Below are 25728 nucleotides of genomic sequence, written 5' to 3'. Positions count from 1 at the left end.
ACTCAGAGTTTTAAGTCGGAAAGTTCTGAGGGGTACTGCTACTGCCCCCCGTGACTGAGACATTAGTTGACAAGTCCAATATGCCTGTAATTTTACCAGCACTCTTATTACCTTTCAAAACCGGAACGCAGTAATGCTCACGTTACTGCTTGGCGGCAGAAATAGGTAAGGTGACAGTACTATTAGTATAAAATAAAATTATGATTTGAAATCAGATAATTTGACAATTTGAAGTATAATTAGTTTACCAATGTAATAAATATATATTGAATTTATATTTATTTCTTTTTTAATAATTAATCTATTTTGGTGTTGCTATGAATAGAAATTAAATAATAAGATTCTGGTTGTTTTATTATTATTTATTTTTATTCAAAATTTGCCATTCGCGAGGTTGAAAACTATTAGTAAAACAACAATTTCAAAACGTTATTATGCAACTTCTGCGTACTTGGATGACAAAAACCCATGGTAGTGTCCCATGGATGTTTGAAACAAATGAGTATTGTAAATGAATGTGTACAATTGGATATTTATAAAGAGCAACCCTTAGAGTTTCTTGAAATAGAAATACTATTTATTCGAAAGTAAACACTATACAAAAGATATTATTTGGTTGGTTCGTTCCGTGGCTTAGTTGGTATAGCGTCTGGCACGGTATGCAAGAAGAAGTCGGTTCGAATCCGACCGGATCGAAGGAATTTTTTCTGAGTGTTTTTTCTGAGTGTTCGATCTTTGTATTAATAATTACAATAAACTAGTGGAGTAATTTCACAAAAAATAATTGAATATCAATTCAATAAAAATTTAATTAATACAGTGAATAGCGACATCCCTCGCCAGGACTGGTAGCTGTAAAGGTACTAACTGGGTGATAAATCTGTCAAAGATTTCTCATAGATGGCGCTACGACTAAAAAGTTGTTGAAAGCCCAAGTACAAAGACACGACGCAAGCACAGAAAAATTCGTGAGGTCCGTTGGTTCGTTCCGTGGCTTAGTTGGTATAGCGTCTGGCACGGTATGCAAGAAGACGTCGGTTCGAATGCGACTGGACCGAAGGAATTTTTTCTGAGTGTTCGATCTTTGTATTAATAATTATAATAAACTAGTGGAGTAATTTCACAAAAAATAATTGAATATCAATTCAATAAATATTTTATTAAAAGTATTATTTATAGTGACATGAACACGTGTTGCACCAGGTACTGGCACGCAAATGTTAAAATTAGATTACAGTCCAACAATGTCATAATAATTATTCAGCCACATGTGAACACTGTAATACTGATGAAGCCACTCTCGATCACTTCCTTCTACATTGCCCTGGTTTCAGTGTGCAAAGACTGCTTGTTATAGATGAGCTACTAAAAATGTATAAAGAAGACATCCATTCGGAATACAAAGACTTATGAACATATCGCACTTTTAATAAGATAGTGTATTAACTCAAAAAGTGTATATTTTCAGAGTCGATGAAGAACAAATTACTCTCACTTCCCGTGAACGATTATTAAAATGTATTTATGGGTTAAAGTTTATAAGAGACGTCTAAACAATTTCCTACTCGCCAAATATATTTAAAGATAAAAGTAAAAGTTCATTTTATACTTACTTACTTACAAAACGTTTGTCTCATTTTGAGTTAAGTACAATATTCTAACGATGGTTTTATTGACGCGTAGAGAATGAAATTTTACGATCAGAAATGGTACAAACTTGAATTTCAAATATTTTTAGTTACAACACTTTTGTAATAGTCGTGAGATATATACATTGTTTCCACCATTCAAATACCTGAAATATATTCAAAGAAGAAAGTCTCTTAGACACAGTATTTAAAAAGATATGGAAAAAAAATTGTTGAAGTTGGCTTGATGGATTTATCCGATGCCGTAAAACTAATATAAAAAAACAATTGTCAAATAAGGAATGTCAAATACTGAAGACTTAAACTGAAGGATCCTACTGAAGACTTAAATCGAAACATATTTACTGTAGAAAAAGAGAAACTAATGACTAGGCAGTACGGTCTCTGACCTTCGCCTGTTCCAAACGGAACGAAGGAAAAAATAAATGTCAAAAAAATTGTTTTTGCCAATCAAATAAATCAATTCATTGTATAATGAAGAGAACCTCCTCCTTTTTTGAAGTCGATTAAAAAATGTAGGTGAAATTATATTGCGATCGGGCGACGTATTACAAAACTACTTACCCACATTTTGTCCAAACGCAAAATAATTAAAGATGATGTTTCGGTGATGTGAAGATGTTTACATATTTACGAACAATAACTTTTTGATAGTTTAAACCTTTGGAGAAGACAATATGTTAACAAAAGGACGGACGTGTTTGAATATAGGTCGAATCCGACTTCCCACGGGAAGGTTTATATTATAATTGGCCTCTGTTAACGTACATCTCCGCTCCGTCCACACATGTCATTCTTGAGAGTTAATTAGTTTTTTTCTAGATGTTCTTGCCACGTCTAAGGTTATGCCGCAATAACTTATAAACTTTAACTGTAATATTAATAACTTCTTTTTTTTTATAAAAAAAAACAACTTCAAAGGTTTAGCTGTCTGAATTATATCTATGTGTCAAGTTTTAATTAAACAAGTTTAATAAAACTTGAAATTCATTCCTTAATTTGCCACCCTTAGAAGTGGAACATTTTCTTCAAATTTGAATGAGCACATCACTAAGGCATCCCCTTTCCAAATAAAATAAAAAATCTTCGAAATCGGTTTTCAAATGTCAAAGTGTAACATACACACACAAAAACCAGTCGAATGGCGAGCCCCGGTGTTAAACTTTAACTTCGACTAACACGTTCTATGTTGTTATAATTTATTATTTATTTATTTATTTATTAGGCACACCTACAGTTACTACAATATTTCATTTAGGTATTAATACATTTCAAAAACTTAGTCTAATTGCGTAACTAATTATAGGTGAGCACCTCACTAAAAAAAATGTTTACACAGAGTTGGAAAAGTAAAAAATAATTTTAAAAGTAATCGAAAAGAAATAATTTAAGAAGACTTTTTATAAGTAAAATATACAACAGCGTTCAGATACTAAATAATAGAGAATGCTATGTGTCTAAACCAAGAAAATTATGAATTTTGTTTATGAAACCTAGCAGTGAGTCAACGAAAATATCCGCATGTTTGGGGCAGTCATTATATAAATTAGACATACGAGCTATGGGGGGATTGGAACCTAATGCTGTTCTACGACGAGGTGGGTGAAAACGTCTTATGTGAGATCTCGGAAGTCTGGCGGGAACCTTAAAGTTTAAATTACCAAGGAGTGAACAGTCAACCTTATTGTGAATAATTTTATAAAGGGAAACCATATCGAATAGTTCTCTGCGCTCCGAAAGGGGCGTAATTTTGTAATGAAAATCGAAACATTAAGAAAAATTCATCCCATCTGGCTAGATTCGAACCAGCACCATCACGCAATCCGTGCCAGATGCTCTGCCAGTTAAGCCACGGATCGAACTAACAGACTTTGCGAATTTTTCTGTATGCTTCTTGCAGACCTTTGTTTTTGGTTTTTAATGTAGAAATATATTTCTTCATTCAGAGAGGTACATTTACAGCTACCAGAAATGTTAGCAGCTACTAGAAATGTTATTGTTTTCCATATACGGTACCAAAGTTTGCTATTAGAACTAAATAATTTTATTCATCTAATTTTATATCATTATTAAGTGAAATCTTAAATAAAAAAATCTTAAATAAAAATAAAAATTACACTGTCCGTTATCGTATTATAATGAGGAAAATCGGACCCTCTAGCACTAGTATATCGACAGTGGAAAAATGAAATGGGACATTTTGTCGTAAGGGAAAACGACCTTATTACAAAATGTCTCTTAGGATATTTCAGATTTTCACTGTCGATATAAGGGTAATAATTTTTCACCTCACTAGCTCGAAAGGCTTTCTTTTTGAAATCTGCCCCCCAAAGCGTTTTAGACATTCAAACTTGACTATGGACTGTGGTGCACCTAACTTTTTCTTTCGATGAAAAAAAAATTACACATTCAAATAAACGACTTGCCGTACATTACCTATTTATGTAATATAAATCCGATGGAAAATATTCTATCCTTATTATTGTTGACATTAAATTGACAATGCTAACTAATTGAGTTATTTTAATTCGTCGAAGAACTAAAATAATTTAAATAATCACTTAATCGCACAAAATAAAAGTACAAGGAAGAATAAAAAATTGATGAGTTGTAAATTCAGAACGCATCCGAAGATAAACTTTTTCTAATCATAAAAAAACTGTTTTGTTATAGTTCAACTGTTTTTCGGGATTCGCTCTGGACCTTTTGGAGGGAAAAGTGTCGTTTTTATTTTGACTTTCAATTATTTTGTGAAATCTAGTTTAAAGTGGAATAGGATAGTGCTATTGTGCCTTAATCGAAGATTAAAATGCGAAATTATACGAATCTCGAACTAAAATACCCGTATCGGCCCGTTTTAAGGAATCCCGAGTCAATCCAAGCACGACGCCTCAAATTGCCTATCCTCTTTGTGGCGGCCATATTTACAGAAACGTGTTTAAACTTCATGTCCAAAAAAAGAATAATGTACCAAGACTTGGCTGTATGGTGTAAAACCCTTGCCTTTTCCTTTATGGAAAGAAGAAAAAAAATCAACTGTTTTTCTTTCATCTACCATTTTCCTCGCCATAGTGAGGTGAAAAGTTGTACGTTTCGCTCGGCAGCAAGGTTGTTTTGCGTCTGGTGCCTTGAAACCCTCGCTACGGTCAGGAATCTATTTTTTATCTTAACTACCTTCGCTTGCTTACGTTTCAATACAAGCACTAGCGTCAAACAACAATTTTGCAGCCTTGCATAACAAATAACTATTGTTGACGAATCGAATTTTGAAATGTCATTTTGTAGTAAGGAACATTTTCCATTACGACAAAACGTTTCTTATGATATTTCAAATTTCGTCGATGTTTTTTTAATGATACCAAGTGAAGGGACGAGCAAGTCGTTCGCCTTATCGTAAGTGACACGCCTGTCCATAACAGTTACAGCTTTAAATCACAAAGATCTGAGGGGCACTGACAAGTCCCATGTGCCTGTAATTTCACCAGTACCCTTCAAAACCCTAGCGCAGAAATGCCCACATTACTGCTTGGCGGCAGAAATAGGTAAGGCGGCAGTACTTCCCTGGACGAACTCTTTCACAAGGACCTCTGCAGCTACTAAAATAGACTAAAACTCATACTTGTAAATTAGGCCGAAGTGACAGTAAATAAACATTTATTTTTGATTTTTTTTACGCTAATAAAAAATTGTGCCACCGACTTTATTGCGAGAAGAAAAAATTACAATTGTAAATAAAAATGTAACAATATTGTTTTGATTAATTTGCCTTATATGTTTACTCGAGTTCTTAGGTTTTCGCGATTGTTACACATAGGAATATACTAGATAGATAGATAGGAACTTAATATAGCGTAAATTGGAATGTTTTTTTTGTAAAATTAAAAATAAGGTATTTAATTAATAACTATTGTAACTATAGTGAAAAAATAGGGTGGTTTGCATCAATATTAGACATAACTGGTTGAAGACTGTACCACCTCAGTCAACTGTGACCATGGGACCTGTAAAGGGCCCGAAACGTCGGTTTGTTTGAAAAAACAAATATACGCGATTTAAATCCGGAAAAATAGTTTCATCTCTTATATGTTTACTATTCACTTTAAATATGTGTTATTTGCAGTAGGTTAATTGGCTATTTTTGATCTCTGCATATGACATTATCTATGACCATTTTTCAGGTTCTTGAATGTTTTTTTTCTAATGTGCAAACAATAATTGTTAGTGTACAAAGCCGAGGTTATTCCGTAAAGAGATTTATTCCAACTAAGTTTTTCATTATTCCTGTTCATCACATCATACGTCTCACGGGCACAGGTCTCTTCATTCGTTCTAAATTAATAATAATATTATACATATTCGTTTTAAATTTTTTTTTTTATTTAATTTTATTCGCTTTATTTTCGATTACGATCAACATCCAAAGCCCTTTTTAACAATTTGACCTACATTTCTAAATGCAAACATTTACAAACAAACGCACATGCACTGCTTATTATATACAACATAAATAAGCGAGACTCGCACGGATAATACGTGTATTTTCCCGCCATATATAAATTCTTTCCGAGTGTTGCCCCCACTCAATAAGAGACACTTACTGATGCGACGCACACTTCAAAACGGTCGCGCGTTCGAATATTAAAAAGCGCGTTCGAAATCAAATACGAATTTCGACAATTGAATATAATTATTTCGAATTTAATATAAACGTGTAATAACGAATTTTTGTAAAAGTGGCCAGTGTTAAAACGATGGATCGATGAAAGATTTTATGTGTTCTTTTTGACAAGTCTGTGCCTTGTTATAAAAACTTTTTGGGTCTCCAAAAGGCTGTGTTTTGTTTTGTTTCTTTCAATATGGGTGCCATGAATATGTAAGTATTATTCAAGGTCGTTTTATTTCACTTGTTTGGTTCAATGTTTTTGTAATAATTTTATTGGTAGAGGCAACAGAGTAACATTGAAAAAAATTAAATATACTATGAGTTAAAAAAGAATGAAAATTCATAATTATTTTAAATTGTATATATATAAATAGAAATGTTACTATGTTTTCGGATCTTTGTTTTATACAAAAAAAATAAGTGAGCATTTGACCTCCATCTCACCTGATGGAAAGTGACGATGAGGTCGACGATGGAGCATGCACACTTTAAATAATGCCTATTCACTCTCGCCTTGAAAAGGTCCAAGTTATAGCGTTCGGGGAATAAGTCCGAAAGGAAGCGTAATGCTTTGTGCGAATCCTGGGATATGCACAACATAAGGGTGGACCCCATCAGATCTGGTCCCCCGATGATGGAAAGGGGAAGGCGGAATCAAATCATGCAATTCTATTGCACACTCTCCGTGATATATCCTGTAGAATATATAACGCGAATATTTGTTTTTTCAAATAAACCAACACTTCGGACCCTTTATAGGTCCTGTGGTTAGTATTGGAAGCCTTTGATACCTGTAAAAATGTAGTTTATTTGAAAATGTAAATATATGTGATTCAGATTCAAAAATATACTTTCATTTCCAAATCATAATAATTATTTAAAAAAAAGAGATTAAAACATATATTGTAAATTTTATAACAATAAACCCCGTAAAAATATTGTATTCCTATTTCAAATTTAAATTTAATGTAAACATAAGTAGTTAATAAAATAACATACGCTTGAATTTTAAGTAACAATCGAATTTACATCTTCTTACCTTGGATTGTAACGTATACAATTAAAATACAATAAAATGTTTATGAGAACGGTGGTAGACGTCGATGATTCAAATCCCTGTGGAAGCAAGTAGGCACAATATTTAGTCATCATCATCATATACAGTCTGACTTCACTCACTACTGGGTATAGGCCTCCAAGTTTCTGTGCCACTCCCCACGATCTCGTGCTAGTCTCATCCAGTTCCTGCGATGTCATCCGCCCATCTCGCCGCTGGACGCCCGACGTTCCTGTATCCAGTCCTCTGACGCCACTCAGTTATCGCCTTACTCCATCTGTGATTTTGTCTCCACTTGCTTTAACTGGTGCTCCACTTTAGCTTCGCTCGTAATGCGGTTCCCCACGTCCTTTATATAATATTTAGTAGCAATAGAATATAATAGATTGATTTTTTTTCGTATTATCAATGTCACAATACTACAATGTCAAGGGATAATGTGATCGTCACTAATATAAACAATAATAATAATAGCCTACATATAGTCCCACTTCTGGGCACGGGCTTCTCTAAGGAGACAGTTTAGACCACTATCTACCACGCTGGTCCAGTGAGGCTTTTATACATTTTCCCAAAGACTGTAAAGCATCTTCGACATGCCGGCTTCATCACAATGTCTTCCTTCACTATTTGTCGGAAATTGAAGAAGAAAAAGAACAGCTGCTTACCTATTTCTGCCGCCAAGCAGTAATGTGTGGAAATGAAATGAAAGAAAGAAGAAAAGTAAGCTAGGATTAACCTGTGTTATAGAGCACCAGGCTCTCACCCTTACACCTCTTATCAGATGCAAGAAAGATAGGCATAAGATTTGAAGACACATGTAGTTATACAATTACAAAAGGATATGTGTACTTCAATAGTTATAAAGTAAGCAAAATTAAAATTAACTGTTGTTAAATTACTTTTAAATACATTGGAAAATTATTGTTAGTTTGTTTTGTTGTAAGTGCATGTATTTGTATATTTATAATTACAGGTATTTATAAATGTTCGAAATATTATATATATATATATACGCGGTCGTCATTGAAGAATCTTTCCGCCCCAATGGCCATCGGTTCTCCTGGCTACGTGCCCCGCCCACGGCCACTTCAGCTGAGCAATTCGTCGAGCTATGTCGGTTACCTTAGTTCTCCTACGGATTTATTCATTTCTGATTCTATCACGTAGGGAAATACAGACCATCGCTCTCTCCATTGCCCGCTGAGTGAATTGAGCCTTCTTATGAGTTAGTAACAAAATAATTTAAAAATTGGTGTTAGTAACAACTGGGAAAGTACATTTTAATATTTATTAAAGAGATTCCCGTAGAAAGGTTCGAGGCGCAGCTACTGGCTTGGTGCCGTATGCAGCTGCACCCAGCGCCTTACCATCGGAGAGTCCCATCTTACGACTAGGACCCTAGGGATGCCCAACGCTTTCATATAATGGAATAAAAGCAATCCGTACGAGTCTCAGATTAGTGAAGGCACTACAGTAACGCGACAACCTAAATGGCACCCTAAAGGCATTACTGTATGAGACGCTGCGTAAAGTTGACGTTATGCAGCACCCTGCCCAGCAGCGGGACCTATGATGGTGGTGATAACGACTATTCACACATTTACAATGACACAAATACGCAAATAAAGAACTCACTCTTTTTGTATACAATTAAAAACAGGTTAATAGACCAACAGAGGTTTTAACCGTGTAAATATCATTAAATAATAGATAAAACTTTTAAGTCAATATTTGAAGAGCTGAGAAACGTATGAACAAGTGCGAACTACTTTTGACAAGGTGGAGGTCCATTTTTAACCGACTTGACAAAAGGAGGAGGTTCTCAATTCGAATGTATTTTTTTGTAAACCGATTTTTTTTTATAATAACGCACACACTCTACGTAGCCCCGCACTAGACAACCACATCACATAGACAACCACAAATTATACTCAAACTCACGAGAGAAATAAATGTAGGCCATACAAATATTTCCTCCGGCCTGGGAATCGAACCTGGGACCTTTGCACCTGGGGCACTCCGGCATGGTAACCGTTCGGGCACTGAGGCAGTGTTTAGATGATTCTAAGGGTGGTAAACTAGGTGATGAATCCAGTTTCACGCAGTTTCCGCTAACCGATTTCAATAAAACATGTCAAATAGATGCAATTCCAAGAACATTTGAGGTCTGTCTTTTAAAATTGTTTTTAAGTGATGTGATGTACAGAGAACGTCATCTGCTGAACATACGTTTCCGTTATAGAATATTATCTTATAATTATATTCTCTTGAGTCTAATAGCTCAATAAGGGAGTCATCACACTGATAGCAACGGAATTGCATAGAGCCGGTCAAAAAAGTGTGGCTCAAGCCGATTCCGTCTTTATAAATGTGTTGACACCACGAAAGAAAAAAATTCATTCATTCATTTATTCATTCATTTATTTATTTATTTGCATTTCACATGGATGATAAAGTTATTCATGTGATACCCTGTAAGGGTGTAGCAAAGTTACAATGGAATTTAAATACATTGCAAGCTTGAACGTAGTTAATTAGTTTAGATAATTAATTATATTATAGATTCTATAATTATTAATAAACATAATTATTACATAATATTTATATCTTAAAATTAATTAAATTATTATTTTTATAATTATTAAACATTTTTATTACTATTACATTTAATTTAATTTCATTTATTGCAATTCACATTTTAATAAACTTAGATACATATATGTGATACCCTGTTAGGACGTAGCACAATTTAAAGATGGAAGTGACTTAAGCCTCGATTACTATCAGAACCGATATCGCCAAAACTCACATGTTATTAATTTGGAACACTATAAAATCTTGATATTGATTGGTCATAGTTTCAAATTTAAAAAGAAATAACAAATCGTAGATTGTTAATATAATTCAAGCTTTACCCTGTTGGCATATCGCTGAAAGGTCAATATCATCAATATCTATTATTACAAGTTACGACGTTTTGGTATTATATTGAAATTTCAATCAATGTGCTGCCACCTAGCGGTACATTGCTGAACGATGACTAATTGGAGTTATTAGTTTAGTTCTCCAAACACAAAGCGACCATATTGCACGGATTTACTTTTACGAAGGTTTACTTTCGTTTCTTGTAACAAAAAAAAATAATTCCACAAACAAAATATTGAAAATTTATTAAAATAAGACAATATTTTTGGTGCGGCCATAATTTTTTCACTCCAAAACAGCACAATAAGGCATTTTTCTAGGATCTTAGAGAATTTGCATGAAAGGATGACACAACCAAACCATTTATAATACAGTTTAATACATGAGAGTAATTAGAAATATGTACATAACAAGTAATGTAACGTAAAATATATAAAAACTGAAACTGTAAAAACCCGGCATTTCCTCTTACGTCGTTTTCGCGTGATGATTAAGCGACAAAGATAACTGTAATACGCAAATTCATATCGTTATCATTGTTCTTCAAAATGTATGACAATTGTACATTACCAAATAAACAAAAGGACAAATGACTCCAGTTCGGTATGTTACCGATTCAGTATTCGTAATAAGAAAATATTTTTTAATAATGACAACATAGCTTTATCAACTGAAATAAATATGTCATAGTTTATCGCACATGCGATATACTGCCTTGCAGGGCATGCTACGGCTACAGAACCGATTTAGAAAACATCGTTTCATTAATCGAACTCGGGACCTTCTCAAGCTCTCACATGGTCAGCAAAATCATCATCAATGAAAATAGACTAAAGTGAGAAGGTGGACAAACTTTTCTCTATCAACTATGGCGCACCTATTTGTGTTGGCAATGCTCATGTCGCATTTGTAGAGATAAATAACCAAACAACATTTTTATAGTCAGATTTTTAAAAGAGATAACAAACTGACAGTTACTAATGTCACTTTGAAAGTAGTGTCATGTTTACTGTATAGTTTTCAATTAATTCACTAAAACAGAATGAGTCAAAGATGGAACGCCATAATTTTTTTACTAATAAACCAAGCGACGGTACGAATGAGTTGTGCGCCTGGTCGTAAGCGACACGTCTGCCCGTAACAGTTGTCCATTCAGAGCTTTAAATCGCAAAGACCTGAATATGTGTGTATGTATGTATCTAAGTATGTTAGAAGACGTCGGTTCGAATCCGGCGGGATCGAAGGAATTTTTTCTGAGTGTTTGATCTTTGTATTAATAATTATAACAAATTAGTGGAGTAATCTCACAAAAAATAATTGAAAATCAATTCATAAAAATTTAAAAAAATGTTTGATATTTTCTTTGTAATTATGTCATTCCCAAGGCTGAGGGCCTAGTGATTTGTAATACAGGTGTTAAGCCTTTAACAAGCTTCAACTCCTTAAAAAAATCTGTAACTGTATCTTTAGTTACTTTCCTTAACCCTCTGTACGTATTTTTGTGGAGAAATAAACATTGTACAATAATAAATAAATAAGTAGTCGGAGTTTTATTAGTAGATAACAGACTTACAGTTTGTAATGTCGCGTAGAAAAATAAAGTAGCCATGTTTTCTGTATAGTGATGCGTTTGATTCAATTCTTAATGAACTCACTGTAATTGAATCAGTTTGTTTATTTATTTAATAATTGCAAACAATGTTGCTACGTGTATTACACAGGTAATTACTAAGCGCATACCCCGTAGGTGTGTAGCTAATGAATTAGTCGTTTCTAATAAGTAACAAAAATAAACAGACTTTAAAGTACTTATAATATATAAAATTAACAGGAAAGTGTACTGTTACGTTATGGATGAATTGAAGAGTTTACCAGCTCTTTCATATCATCTATACGAGAGTTCATGATGTCATGATTAAATTAGTAATTTAGTTTTGAGTCTTTTGTGATTTTCTTCTTTCTTAAGTGAGTCTGGTGTTTTTTATTTAAATTAATATAAAAAGATGACACTTTAAAGATTTTTGACTACTGAGTTTGTAGATTTTGTGTTATATATTGTAAACGAAAGTATGTTTTCAGATCTTAATCGCGTATATATTTCTTTTTCAAATAAACCTACGATTCGGGCCCATTTACCGGTCCCATGGTAACGGCTAACCAAGTCATACAAAGTCAAAGGCGATTATCACACTGCACCGCGACTCGCGATGGAGCGCGGAGCTGCGTTTTTTAACGTTGTACTGAAGTACCTCAGTTTGTATGGAAAACACGCGCCGTCGAACACACTGCCAACGCTTCACCGCGCGCGCGGTTTTACGCTCCGCACTAGCGCGCAGATTTTTAAGCTTAAGGACATGCTCAGTTTTCTACCATAGATCTCTACATCGATAAATTTATATTTGCTATTGAAAATTGACCAAATTTATCTTAAATCTTTGTAATGACATTGCAATTATCCATTTATTGATCTGGTTCGTAAAAAGGGATGAATCCAGTATCTTCGGTGTCTTTTTATTTGAGTAAACAAAAACTAAATAGACTGAATAACTCATTGACTTACAAATACATGGACGACGGGTCTAACACGAAAACCACAAAAAAAATGTCCTAAGTCAACCTATTTAAACGTAGTGACATGTAAAGGAATATGAAAAAGCTAAAACGTTGAATTTAAATTGTAATGTCATCGCAGTACTTACTGTCTAATTTTGCTTGCTTCTCTGTCAGTCGAACAAACGAAGACTAAAGCGTGAATGATGCTCTGTATATGATTTTAACGCCCTATAAGTTCGGACACTTTTTAGCGCGGACCCGACATCCATATAACTGTAAGTCAATGGTATAACTATATAGAGTCCTAAATGAGTTCTGTAGTATTAAGCATTCTTGTCAAAGAAGGATCTCGGCTACATATACAATCACTACGGCGATCAACTGCGAAGCGAGTACCGCCACCGCGCGCGTGATTCCGCGTGTTAATCGCCAAAGTCGTCAACCAGTTATGTCTAATTTTTACTTTACTTTTCGCAATTGTTACTATGTTGTTAATTTAAATGCTTTATATTTAATTTACCAAAGAACATTCCAATTTACGTCACATGTGTTTTACAAATTCATTAATTTAAAATGAAATACGAAAACTTTGTAGGTTAGAAAAAAACATATAAACGCGACTTAGATCCGAAAATAGTTGCATTTATTTTGTTAGACAATAATTTCTTGGTCTCTATTTATAAATTTATTGAAAAGATAATTCACATTAATAACCTGTTGAATGTGTCACTGAAGTCGACCCTTTGAGACAACACTATTTTTATTTCTTTAAAAACTAGAATCTAAATGAAAATCCGTTGACATTTTATCTGCATACCTTTTCTCTTTAGAGCGTTACCCGCCGCGAGCTTGCAGCGACAACGCTGTGGTCGCTTGGCGATTTGAGACCGGTGTAAACTCGCAGAGAGCACGCTCTCAAATCCCCAAGCGGCCGTGGCGTTGTATTTAAATTATCTAGGAAACTTTTCGGTGCCACAAAAGTAACAAACAAGACACAAGCATTATTATGTTTACAGAAAACACCATATACACTTGCCAATCTTGTGTACACTGTACTTGAATAAGATTCCTATTTTTACTACTTATTGGAATTCCACCACAAATTTTCGCACACTCTGTGGTTAAGCCGTATAACCATTGTGTTATTTATGTTATATATGTTGTTTAATAATGTTAACATCCTGTGTTGCTATGGTTTCCAGTTATATATTTATATATAAAGATATAATATGTTGTGAAATTAGAAAATTTTTACTGATCCGTGGGACCTGTGGCAGATACTGCAACCACAGGGGACTTCAAGAATTATCACCCTTATTAACAAGGAATCGGATTATGCCGGTCAAAAGAAACTTCCATTCGGACCGAGGCAGTCAAAGGAAATAAGATGTGGTAACTCCTTAAAGCATGCAAAATAATATTCTGCTTTGGAGCCGATGTTCTGCGTTCTAGCGTTGGGGCGAGTTGTATTTTTTTCAACTCGAGTTACTCGAGTTAACACGATTGCTGACTCAAGTTGCAACTCGAGTTCCCTCGACTCGGTGTCAGGAACAAACACACAGAAAAATACAATCGAACTGAAAACCTCTTTTATTTAAGTCAGTTAAAAATAGTTTCAATTTCGACGTAATGCAATCGTAAAAAGCTGAAAATCGATATAAATAAGTCATTCACCGCTATTACGACAAATTTGACATCATTGTGTCATGCCCGTTTGAGATAAAGATGTTAAAAAACTTTAGTGTTAAAATAATGAGGTATTCCGACAACTGTATAGTAACAAAAGGAATGCCAAGGCTGCGTTAGACAATAATGTAAATTAGCACAAGTGTGTTTGCACTAGATGTTGCCATGTTCTCGTAATACTTGTTTGAATTCAAATTTAAAATATTTTTTTTTCTTGCCCATATAAGCATGCTTATCCATACTTGAAATCGTTAAATTAATCTCTACTACTCATTGGTAAATATAGCCGCTAGACCCAAGTAGAAGATTCACAATTCAAAAGTAAACGTTCTCTTTGACCTTTTTTAGTTCGTACAAAAAGTTCGTTGTTAAATTGTAGTAGGGATGATATAACACGTATCTGGTGTTAGTTGATTGGTTCAAAATAAAACCCCCGGCCTAAGTAATGTGCCCTGGACGAGGGTTTAGTTGCTGGTTCGAAAGTTATATTAAATTTTATTACAAAAACTCTGTATGAATAAGAAACTCAGGAATTCGTCGCTTTACTTTTTTAAACTCGTATTTTAAAGCACAAAGTTACTGAAATGTGAAAAAATGGATTGTGTGTACAAATTTTGCAGGCTTTCACATCATATTTACACACCTTTGGCGTATTGGCGGCAGAAATAGGTATAACCGAACTTCTCAAGATGAGGGTCTAAACATTGTGTCTACAAAATTCTAGGGTCGGTGGAGTAAAGCACATAAGTCAAAAATGTGCTTCTATTTTTAATATTATATCATATTTTTTTGTGTTGTTTATAATTGTAGAATATGTGAAGAGAATGAAAAAGACGCCACTTGATTAGTAATTCAAGTTGCAAACTAATGAAGTAACAAATGAATTTGACTTATCGTCGCATTGACTTACAATTATATGGACGTCGGGTCCGCGCTAAAAAGTGTCCGAACTTATAGGGCGTTAAAATCGTATACAGAGCGTCATTCACGCTTTAGTCTTCGTTTGTTCGACTGACAGCGAAGCAAGCAAAATTAGACAGTACTGCGGTGACATTACAATTTAAATTCAACGTTTTAGCTTTTTCATATTCCTTTACATGTCACTACGTTTAAATAAGTTGACTTGGGACATTTTTTTCGCGGTTTTTGTATTAGACCCGTCGTCCATTTAAGTCAATGTATCGTCGCCTTGCTTTCTCAAACTCATATCTTAAAGCACAAAGTATATACAAATTTTGCGGGCTGTAACATTCCCTTCATATTATGTACTGGCTTTTACCTATTCTTAAAGTGGTGCATCGAAATGAAGACCCTTGATAAGAAATTTAATATAAATATAACGTTTCACCATCTCCTGAATAATCACTCTTTATAAGATACGAGTTTGAGTAAGTAAGGCATTGAATTGCTTTTTGTAAATCAATATTTGTTCACATTTATCATTACTGTAGCAAGAGGTCCTTGTGAAAGAGTTCGTCTAGAAAACTACAGCCACCTTACTGTTTTTTATGATAATGAATGACGAGATAAACAGACCGTGCGCCTGGTAAGCGACACGCCTGGCCATAGCTGTTGCAGTGCCACTCAGATCTTAAAATGCAGACATCTGAGGGGCATACCCACTGTACCCGTCACACTGAGACGTAAGTTGACAAGTGCCATGTGCTTGTAGTTTCACCAGCACCTTCCCTTCAAACCTTGGCGGCAGAAATAGATAAGGTGGCAGTGCTTCTCTGGACGAACTCTTTCACAAGGAGCTCAAGTGCTACAAATTCGTCATTACTTATTCGCGGAGTGTGCCGAATAGATGAATATGCCATTGCTACCGCGGCATCAGACAAAACCAATTTCGCAAACCAAGCGAAAAGATACCACCTACCTCGGGCGGTATGACGAGGTATTTTAACTTCGTTCAAACCGCCAAACTTCATAACCGGCGAGTTATAAATACCCAAACCGGAGTTTTTCATAGATATCTAGTTGTAAAGCCAAAAACCATTTGTATCAGGGGATTAGAAAAGGAAGTGCTATTCTTATACGATAACTGATAACTCTGGGTAGTAACAATAAAGCGCTATCGTGAATACATAGAGTATATAACCAGAAATAGAGACGAAATAAAGGTCATCCCTCCCTGGCAACGCATCAGGCAAATGGGCCTTATCACATATATCATATCATATATCACTTTTAAATGTTCCCTCTCGTTTGCACTAAAGTCACAAATAAGAAAACTGATATAGTACAGGGTCTACAACTGACCTGTGTGTACGCCTCCGTATATTTCAAAAATATTCTGTATTTATTGTAATACAGATAACTATCTATGGGTGTGTTCCATTCAGTGGTGTGGGAAAAACAGCAAAACATCTAATTGCAAAACCGACGTATTTCAAACATCTCATAGGTAATTAAATATTAAATATGTAATTTTTCAATTTTCGTCCATTATAGCAAAGTTAACTGGTTAATTTGAAGTGAAACAATTGACGAAACCCGTCTACCACCAGTATTGATAACTATCCTGCCTTTGGCAGAATAGTTTTCAAACAAATTTAATGTCATTTCGTCTCTATTTCTGGTTATATGCACGACGCGTGAATACCAGTCCGATACGAAACGTGTGGACCTGGTCGGGGAGTCCGTTTGCACGTTTGAACTTATACCAAACACAGATCTTCAGATAAGTACAACAAAAACTTAAAAGTTAATTTTCCGTAAATGTATTGTTTTGTAAAACTCTTCAAACAAAAAGTGTTGTTAGTATTAAGGTATAAATTATCCTGTGTTCGGATTCGAACGTGGTATCGTTTACGAGATGCAAACCTCCCAACTCCTACGCATGCATCTGGTCCCCGACCACGCTTTGTATTTATAATAAAACAATAAAAAAAGATAAAACAGTGTGGCCGTAAAAGGAAGGTTGACCCTATAAAAAGCAAAACATATATCAATGGGACATATTGAAATGCATCCAAAAATAAAATAAATAATAACAACTATTCTTGCGCAACAAAAAAACATGGTATAACGTACCTTATTGCTAAGTTAGTGTTCTATAATAGAACTTTCGAAAAAATGAAGAAAAGAACACACTTTTTGTCATTATCAACAGTCTGTCGAACTGCCTTTGTGGCCGAACGGTTACCACGCAGAGGTCTCGGGTTCAATTCCCGGGCCGGGAGAAATATTTGTAAGGCCTACATTTATTTCTCTCGTGAGTTTGGGTGTAATTTGTGGTTGTCTATGTATATGTCCATGGCATGTTATGGTAGTAGACAACAAATAACATTAGGGAATAAAGTACAATTTTTAACATATTCCTTATTGCACCAAATAAAGCAACAGAAATATTAGATTAACAGAAAGTGAGTGAGTGGGCTTATCTCTTCCAGCCGACTCAGGGCAGTGAGAGCTAAGGTTGTAAGCGGGCAATAGCCTGCAATAGACAGTGAGAAAGAAATAAAAATATAATAAAGTACATAAATAAAAATATCATTACTTACAAGTATTATAATTAATCATAATAAATATCATCAATATGTATATAGTGTAATATACGTACACATAAATATATTATATACACATAGGTGTACATATAATTTTTATATAACATCAAGTGACGGGACGAACAAGTCGTGCGCCTGATGGTAAGCGACTACGAGCTTTAAATCGCAATCTCTGAGGGGCGCTGCCACTGCGCCTGTCACCCCGAGAGATAAGTTGACAAGTCCCATGTGTCTGTAACTTCACCAGCACCCGTACTCTTCAAAACCGAAACACAGTAATGCTGACATGCTTGGCGGCAGAAATTGGTAAGGTGGCAGTACTACCCTGGATGAACTCTTTCACAAGGAGCTCTACTGCTACAAAAATATGTGTATATACATAAATAGAAGATGAGAGAAGCGATAGACGGGCTTTTGAGAAAGATTTTTCAGAGATATCAAAATTTTAACTACGCGGTTAGATAGAGTTAAAAAAAACTCAACATAACTGTATTTATAACTCATTTTCGACATTTTGGCCTTTACGCCTATAGAATGTAAAGGTAATATATATGTTGTCTTAGCAACCTCGTAAAGGTTTCAAAGTAATGTGAAGCACGTCTAGGAAACAGTACGACGGGCTGCTGGCCAACATTTCGTACTTCGAAGGCCTATTCAACTATTTAGACACGGTTAGAATGATAATGACTGGGTGATGCAATATCTTAGCATAGAAAACTGTTTTATTATGTCGCACTGCTATTAGAATAGTGCTGTAACTCAAAATATGTGAAATTCAAGATTATGCTATTGCTAGAATATTGTATAAAAATTAAAAGATAGAACTAGTTCTGGACAAAACCATCCTTGCAGAGCTATTAAATTATTTTTACGTTTTATTTTTAATTATTTCATTTTATTTATTTTATTTATTTTATTTATTTTATTTGAAGGAGAACCAACGGCTGTTATACAAAATAAAAACTTAAATAAAATTAGAAAGCCAATTAAAGGTCCCCACCAATAGAAACACTATAAACAAAATTTGGAGCATCACTTAACTATACTCGTACATATAAAAAGAAAAAAGAATAAAAGTAGCTTATCCACAAAACAGATTAAACAAATTTACAACTCATATATTAACACACACACAAAGAAAAAGAAAAATAAACAAACAATTACCTATCAAAAACCAACTTAGTCATAACACGCTTTACCGACGTCGCACCAGTGTTGAAGAGATCGATGTCGACCTGCTTAGATAATGAATTAAAGCTATTGCTTGCCCGTAAAAGAAATGCATTCTGCCGAAAGATCGAGGAAGCTGGGGGTACGTATAGGAGTGGATTAAACCTAAGGGCCCTTGAAGGGGCTCTAAGAGAGACCTTGGCCACAAGTTCCGGGGAGTCAATAACACCTATAGCAATTTTATTAAGATTTCATTAAATAGGTAATTGTTTAGAGATCTGTTATAAACTTTAGCCTATACATAACCAACCGTGAAAAAGTCAACCGTGACCATGGGACCTGTAAAGGGCCCGAAACGTCGGTTTGTTTGAAAAAACAAATATACGCGATTTAAATCCGGAAAAATAGTTACATTTCCTATGTGTAACAATCGCGAAAACCTAAAAACTCGATATATACATAAAATTTTAATAATCTTTCACAGGAAGTACATAGTTTTTCATCGTTTTTAAAAAAGTACACATTTTCAGTCAATACAATATTGTATTAATATAATGTGTGACGAAGCTGATCTCCTTAGCGATAGAGTTACCGCCAAGCAGTAATGTGAGCATTACTGCGTTCCGGTCGTGAAGGGTAACAGTGGTGGTGGAATTACAGACATAATGGGAGTTGTCAACTTATGTCTGAGGGTGAGGCGCAGTGGCAGTGCCCCACAAGTCTTTGCGATTTAAAGCTTTGAGTGGCAACTGTATGGACAGGCGTGTACCACCAGGCGTACGACTTGTTCGTCCTGTCACTTGGTATTGTAACTGAGGCGTAGCTTGGGTTGCGTAGCGAGAGGTACTTTTATGAATATAAACTGGATTGGATGTTACTGAGGAGCTGCTTAACAAACTAGAGCGCCTACAAAATCTGGCAATCCGTTTCATATTTGGTTTACGTAAATATGACCATATCTCTGAATTTCGGACTAAATTGAAATGGCTCCCAATCCGACTTCGCCGAGATATGCACGTTCTTTGTCTTCTTTATAAAATTTTAAATTACCCCCAGCTTCCTCATTATCTGTGTTCCCGTTTTTCCCCCTTATCCCCCAATTCCCGCCCAAAACGTACCTGTGACACTAGAACACTTTTATATCCCCAATCCAACTCCAAATTCTTTCACAATTCTTTTACCGTAAGTGCAGCTCGTATGTGGAATAAACTACCTGCTAACATTCGTGATAGTCCATCGGTGGCATCTTTCAAACACAAATTAAAAGAGCACTTCCTGTCGAACGCGTTAGATAGTTTATAGGTAACATATTTGTAAACAAATGATCTGTTATTATAATATATATTCTGCTTATGTGTGTGTTCGTGTATATAAAGTTCATGTATGTGCATATGTCGGTTGTATGTATATTATTATCATTTATATTTTATTCACATTTAAATTTAAATTTTGTTGTACATTAATTAGTCCCGCAGACTTCATTTTTGCACCACGGCTAGGGTTGGCTGGAAGAGATCTCTTATAGAGATAAGCTCACCTTTGTATATGTCCATTGTAACGTGTGTTTCATGTGTCTTTTCTTTGTACAATAAAGAATATAAAAAACTGGAATAATCTTCAAAATTTACTTTATTGCACTTTTTTACATGCTTATAGTGTTGGGCTATATTTCGATCTCTAGATGCTCTCTTTTCTTACTTCATTTTCCAACACACATTCTAATTACAAAACTATTCATTCAGCCAGTGATTCTACTCATAGAGTAGAGCCTAGACTACATTCCTCTTCCTCACAGCTGAAGGGGTGAATATCTCTAGCGGGTGCTCTACCTATCTTAGGCAACTTACATCAGTGATCAGCCTTTACTACAGGCTAGCCACACACTGCTCGGAAGCTATTACCTTACCAACAAGTAACCACCGAGGAGGCTATGGCTTTAGTTTGCCAAAAACCTATCTAAACGGACAGACCATGACCACATCCTAATCAAACAAATCAAAATATAATTACTCGCTATCCTAGCTAATTAGGGAACCTGACTAAATCCTAACACTTTATTTCAGCGACTCTAGCCTAGACTACAGTATCATGAAAAAATCCTACCTTTTTATTAACTTTAACTTATTTTTGAAGTTGTGAATTGTTCTCGAATTCCCTTTTTCTTCACTATTCTTACATTCGTTAGTTTCGTCGTCACTGTCATCAATATGTCTGGAAACGAGAGGGCGTGCCCGTAAATTCTCTTCACGTCAATTACTATTAAAATTACATAGTTATTCGGGCCCTTTTTAACCGACTTCACAAAAAGTAGGTTCTCAATTCGACTGTATTTTTGTATGTTACGCGACAACTCATGATACTTTTAAAATTTGCATTTGAGGACCGATTTTGATGGTTATTTTTTGTTAAAAAGAGGGTCCCATTTAAATTTGAAAAAATTACTCTACCTCTAAGGGTGGCAAACTAGGGGATTTCAATAAAACTTGGCAAATGGATGTAATTCCACGAATTTTTGACGTCGGTTTTATTTTATAAAAAAAATTACAGTTATTGGATGAGTAGTGTGTATTGTGTTATTTAGTTCTAATAGTAAGGGTCGTATTCTAGAACTCTACTCAATGCTCAAGTTACGATTGTAATGGAAACACAAGCACTGGAAATACGACCCTAATGGCAGGGACTTGGTATGATTTCGAGTGCTTTAAACCATACTCAAATCCTGACTTGAGCATTGAGTAGGGTTCTAGAATACGACCCTAAGTGTCTTATGATAATTGTAACTTTTTTATATTATCGTTTTGTTATTTCTTATAGTCTTCCTGTTCCTCTTTCGTCATCTGTTAAAGCTAAGCTACAAATGTATGCGTCAACATACCGCTAAATGCATTTTGACCGACCATACATTATCAAAGATGTATAGTCGAGTTTTCAAATAAAGATAAGAAGTAATGTTAAAGCGCAGATTGGGTTTCGCGTCCGCTCGTGGTGTGTGTTTTTTTTTATTTATTGGTTCACTTTTACAATGTTACTTACTAAAATTAAATGTAGGTATAGAAGATCTTATCTAATTACAAGTAAACACAGCTTACAAAAACAATATGAATGTATATAAATTAGAACTTAAAAAAAAAGCTATTTAATCCAGTTTAAAAAAAAAGAGAAAAGTAAAATACAAACAAAAAGTATTAGTAAATACAAGCGAACAAGGGTCTAGGCATTATTAGTTAAACAGAAAAAAAAAATCCATTAAGGTTAGATATAATACTATTACGAAAATTGTTCAGCGACTGACAAAATATATCACTTACCTGACTGTGCTTATTATATATAGTCTACAGAGCCTTGGGGCACAGGAATTAAAGCCCAGAACGGTCTTGCGGAATGGGGGCACTAAAGCTGTAACTGCAAACCTGGGATATTTTGAGGGAATTTTGAGAGTGTTATCGTCCATACACACGGAATTACACCCGCCGTGTTCCCGACCCGACACGCGCCCGACCAGCGCCCGTTCTCTGTGTGTTTCATGCTTTTGGTGAAGTGAGACCCAAAATAGACGTTTTGATGTATTTCAATAACACGGAAAATCGATATTTTGACATTAAAAACACTAATTGAACTTGTTTTTTTTATTTGGTAATGAAAACAGAAGATACCGTTCGTGAATTATGGGGCCCGAAACACAATTGACTAAATTTTGCTCTATAAAAAAATACTGACAAAGTTTGTCAACATTTTTTACTACGTTCATTTACGTAAAAATCAATTTAATTCGAGTGTTATTTGAAATATTTCAATAATTTTTTTATCGCACGCATTTTGTAATAGCGTCAGGGGAGTATGAGCTTATTTAATAAGAGTAAGAGAGTATATTTTATTTCCAAAAGGCAAATGTTTAAATATACTGCGATGAATGTCTCCGTGTCTACCTTTCATTCGAGCTAAGGTAGTATCGATTCTTATAAGCGGGTTGCTAGTTTTTGATAAAATAAAAATAGTGTTGTCTAAAGGATCGACTTCAAATGACTCACTCGGCAGGTCACCAAGGTCAATTATATTTTTTATAATCGGGCAATAATCAGAAACAAAACTAAAATATAATTAGAAAAAATGTTTGTATCATATGATCATTCAATGAATATTTTTGTAAAATAATTAATGATTGATACTTTTAAAATTACGATATAAAATCCGAAAATTGTAATATTTACACTTAATCTCTTTTGCAAACATGTTATATTGTATGTAATAGTAGTAAAGCTCCTTGTGAAAGAGTTCGTCCTCTCGTCGGATCTTTGCGGTTTAAAGCTCTGAGTGGCACTGTAACTGTTATGGACAGGCGTGTCGCTTACCATCAGGCGCATGACTTGTTCGTCCCGTCACTTGGTATAACAAAAATAAAAAACAGAACGATGTCGCGGGAAACTGCTAGCAGTTATAATAAATAACACATTCCGATGACGTCACTGTCATTGATAAAGGAATGCGTGTTTCTAACGCTAAGAGAATTATCACGAATGATGACGTCAGAGTCGTGATGTCATTTATAAGTTGGTTTCTAAATGCAGAAATGGAACGGGTCATTGAATTAATTGGATAAAGTTATTTCTGACGAACGTTATTTATCATCATTAACGTTCCACTACTGTCATGAAGGGTTTAACCATGACATTTTCCTTTAGCGCGAGGTACTGGTACTAAATATAAACAAATGTACAATAGTATAAACTGTAGCAGTAACGCTCTTTGTGAAAAAGTTCGTTGAGTGAGGTATTGCTGTCTTACCTATTACTGTCGTCGAGCAGTAATGTGAACATTACTGCGTTCCGGTTTTGAAGGGTAAGGGGCTGGTGAAATTAGAGGCACATGGGACTTGCCAACTTATGTCTTAAAGTATTGGGCACAGTAGCAGTGTCACTCAGATCATTATTTTCATTTTCTTTTAACTTATTGGAAGACCAACGGCCATCTTACAGAATGAAAACTTAAATCATAATGGAGAGCCAATTGTAGGTTCGCAACGATAGACACACAATAAATTGATTAACGAGTATTAACCGCTCACGCGATGCGCTCCTCCTACCGCAAAATGGCGGCTATTTGGTTTCGCAAATTAGAAAAGGATTCAGTTTAAATACAAGTTTTTATAAATAAAAATTATTATTCTGCATTGCTAAATAAATACCCTCCGTACTACCAACAAAAACATCTCAAATAAAATAGAGTAATACACCGCAAATCCTGCACTTAAAAAGCACTAGTGAATTTTTGGTGTACTTGGGTAAATATGATAATATTCCGTTTGAGTGGTTGTAACGTTTACCATGAAATTACTCCTTAAAGTATAGTTTATAAACATTTATATTCAGGGTAAACTTAAAAAACGCTACTTACGGTATGTTTTCAATAAATAAACACCGAAATCACCAGCCCAAACAATAACACACACGATTGTCGTGACGTATTTTTGAAGTTGTTTATTTTTTTTAAATGACAGACCCAGGCATTAAAAACTTTACGGTTTGCTAGAGTAGCTACCGAAATAGCAATTAATATTAGTTCTTTTACCTGTTATAACTACGATATCCGATAAATCGGTATAAAGTCATCACCGGCACCTCAAGGTGTGGTATGCGTCGACGGCTGCACGTATCGCGTGAGCGGTTAAATTGTAATTAGTAGCGGTAGTAATATAGGTAATGACATTTTGGCAACACTTACTAGTGTTACTAATTACCTACTCTCCAAAAAAACAAACTATTAATAAGACGCTTTACCGATGCAACACTACTGTTAAAAAGGTCTATATCAATATCATATTTGAGATAAAGCTCTGATTAGCACTGGAAATGCTATAGATAGACGTGTCCCTTACCACCGGGCGCACGACTTAATTGTCCCGTCACTTGGTGTAAAATAATCTCAGTACAGAGTACTAAAAAAAACGACCTCAAAAGTACGTGGAATTACGTCTATTTGCCAAGTTTTATTGAAATATCCCCTGGTTCGCCACTATACAGGACTAGAGACAGGAGATAATAAAAATCGATAGTTAGAAAAACGCCTTGAATTGATGAAAACAGGCACCCTTAGAGGTGGATGATTTTCTTCAAAATTAATTGGGACCATTATGGAGGTACCCTCATTCCAACAAAAAAAAATCATGAAAGAAGGTTCACAAATACCGGAGTTATCGCGTAACATACATACACAAAAGACATACAGTCGAATTGAGAACCTCCTCCTTTTTTTGAAGGCGGTTAAAAATGTACATGTCACCACGGAGATCAAACCGTCGACTTCTAAATGAGAAGCAGCCGTTCTTCTACTGGGCTACCGCCGTTCACTAATGTTAAGTCAATGCTTACTAAGTTAGTAAGTTGAAGAGGATTGTGAAACAATTGGGCGCCATAACATAACTAAAACTATGTAACTACATAATGTATGTGTAATGAAAATAACTATTGTCATTACATATACATTATGTATTTTCATATAATAAACCAGATGCTATAT

At 34.8% G+C, this 25728-nt stretch overlaps 1 protein-coding gene across 1 annotated transcript in view; it reads left to right on the top strand.

The window, feature by feature from the left end:
• Positions 1-6290: 6290 nt before the first annotated feature.
• The window catches only part of LOC113229033 (uncharacterized peptidase C1-like protein F26E4.3), a 54679-nt gene continuing 35241 nt past the window's right edge, over positions 6291-25728 (top strand). Inside the window, exon 1 of the mRNA XM_026462504.1 lies at positions 6291-6522. Within this exon, the coding sequence (XP_026318289.1) occupies positions 6506-6522 (17 nt within the window). The 5' untranslated portion in view covers positions 6291-6505. The remainder of the gene's footprint in view (positions 6523-25728) is intronic.

The sequence above is a fragment of the Hyposmocoma kahamanoa genome, unplaced genomic scaffold (genome assembly GCF_003589595.1).
Source record: "Hyposmocoma kahamanoa isolate Upper Pololo Valley unplaced genomic scaffold, ASM358959v1 270, whole genome shotgun sequence".
Lineage (NCBI taxonomy): Eukaryota > Metazoa > Arthropoda > Insecta > Lepidoptera > Cosmopterigidae > Hyposmocoma > Hyposmocoma kahamanoa.
This window is presented reverse-complemented; position numbering and strand designations above follow the sequence as displayed.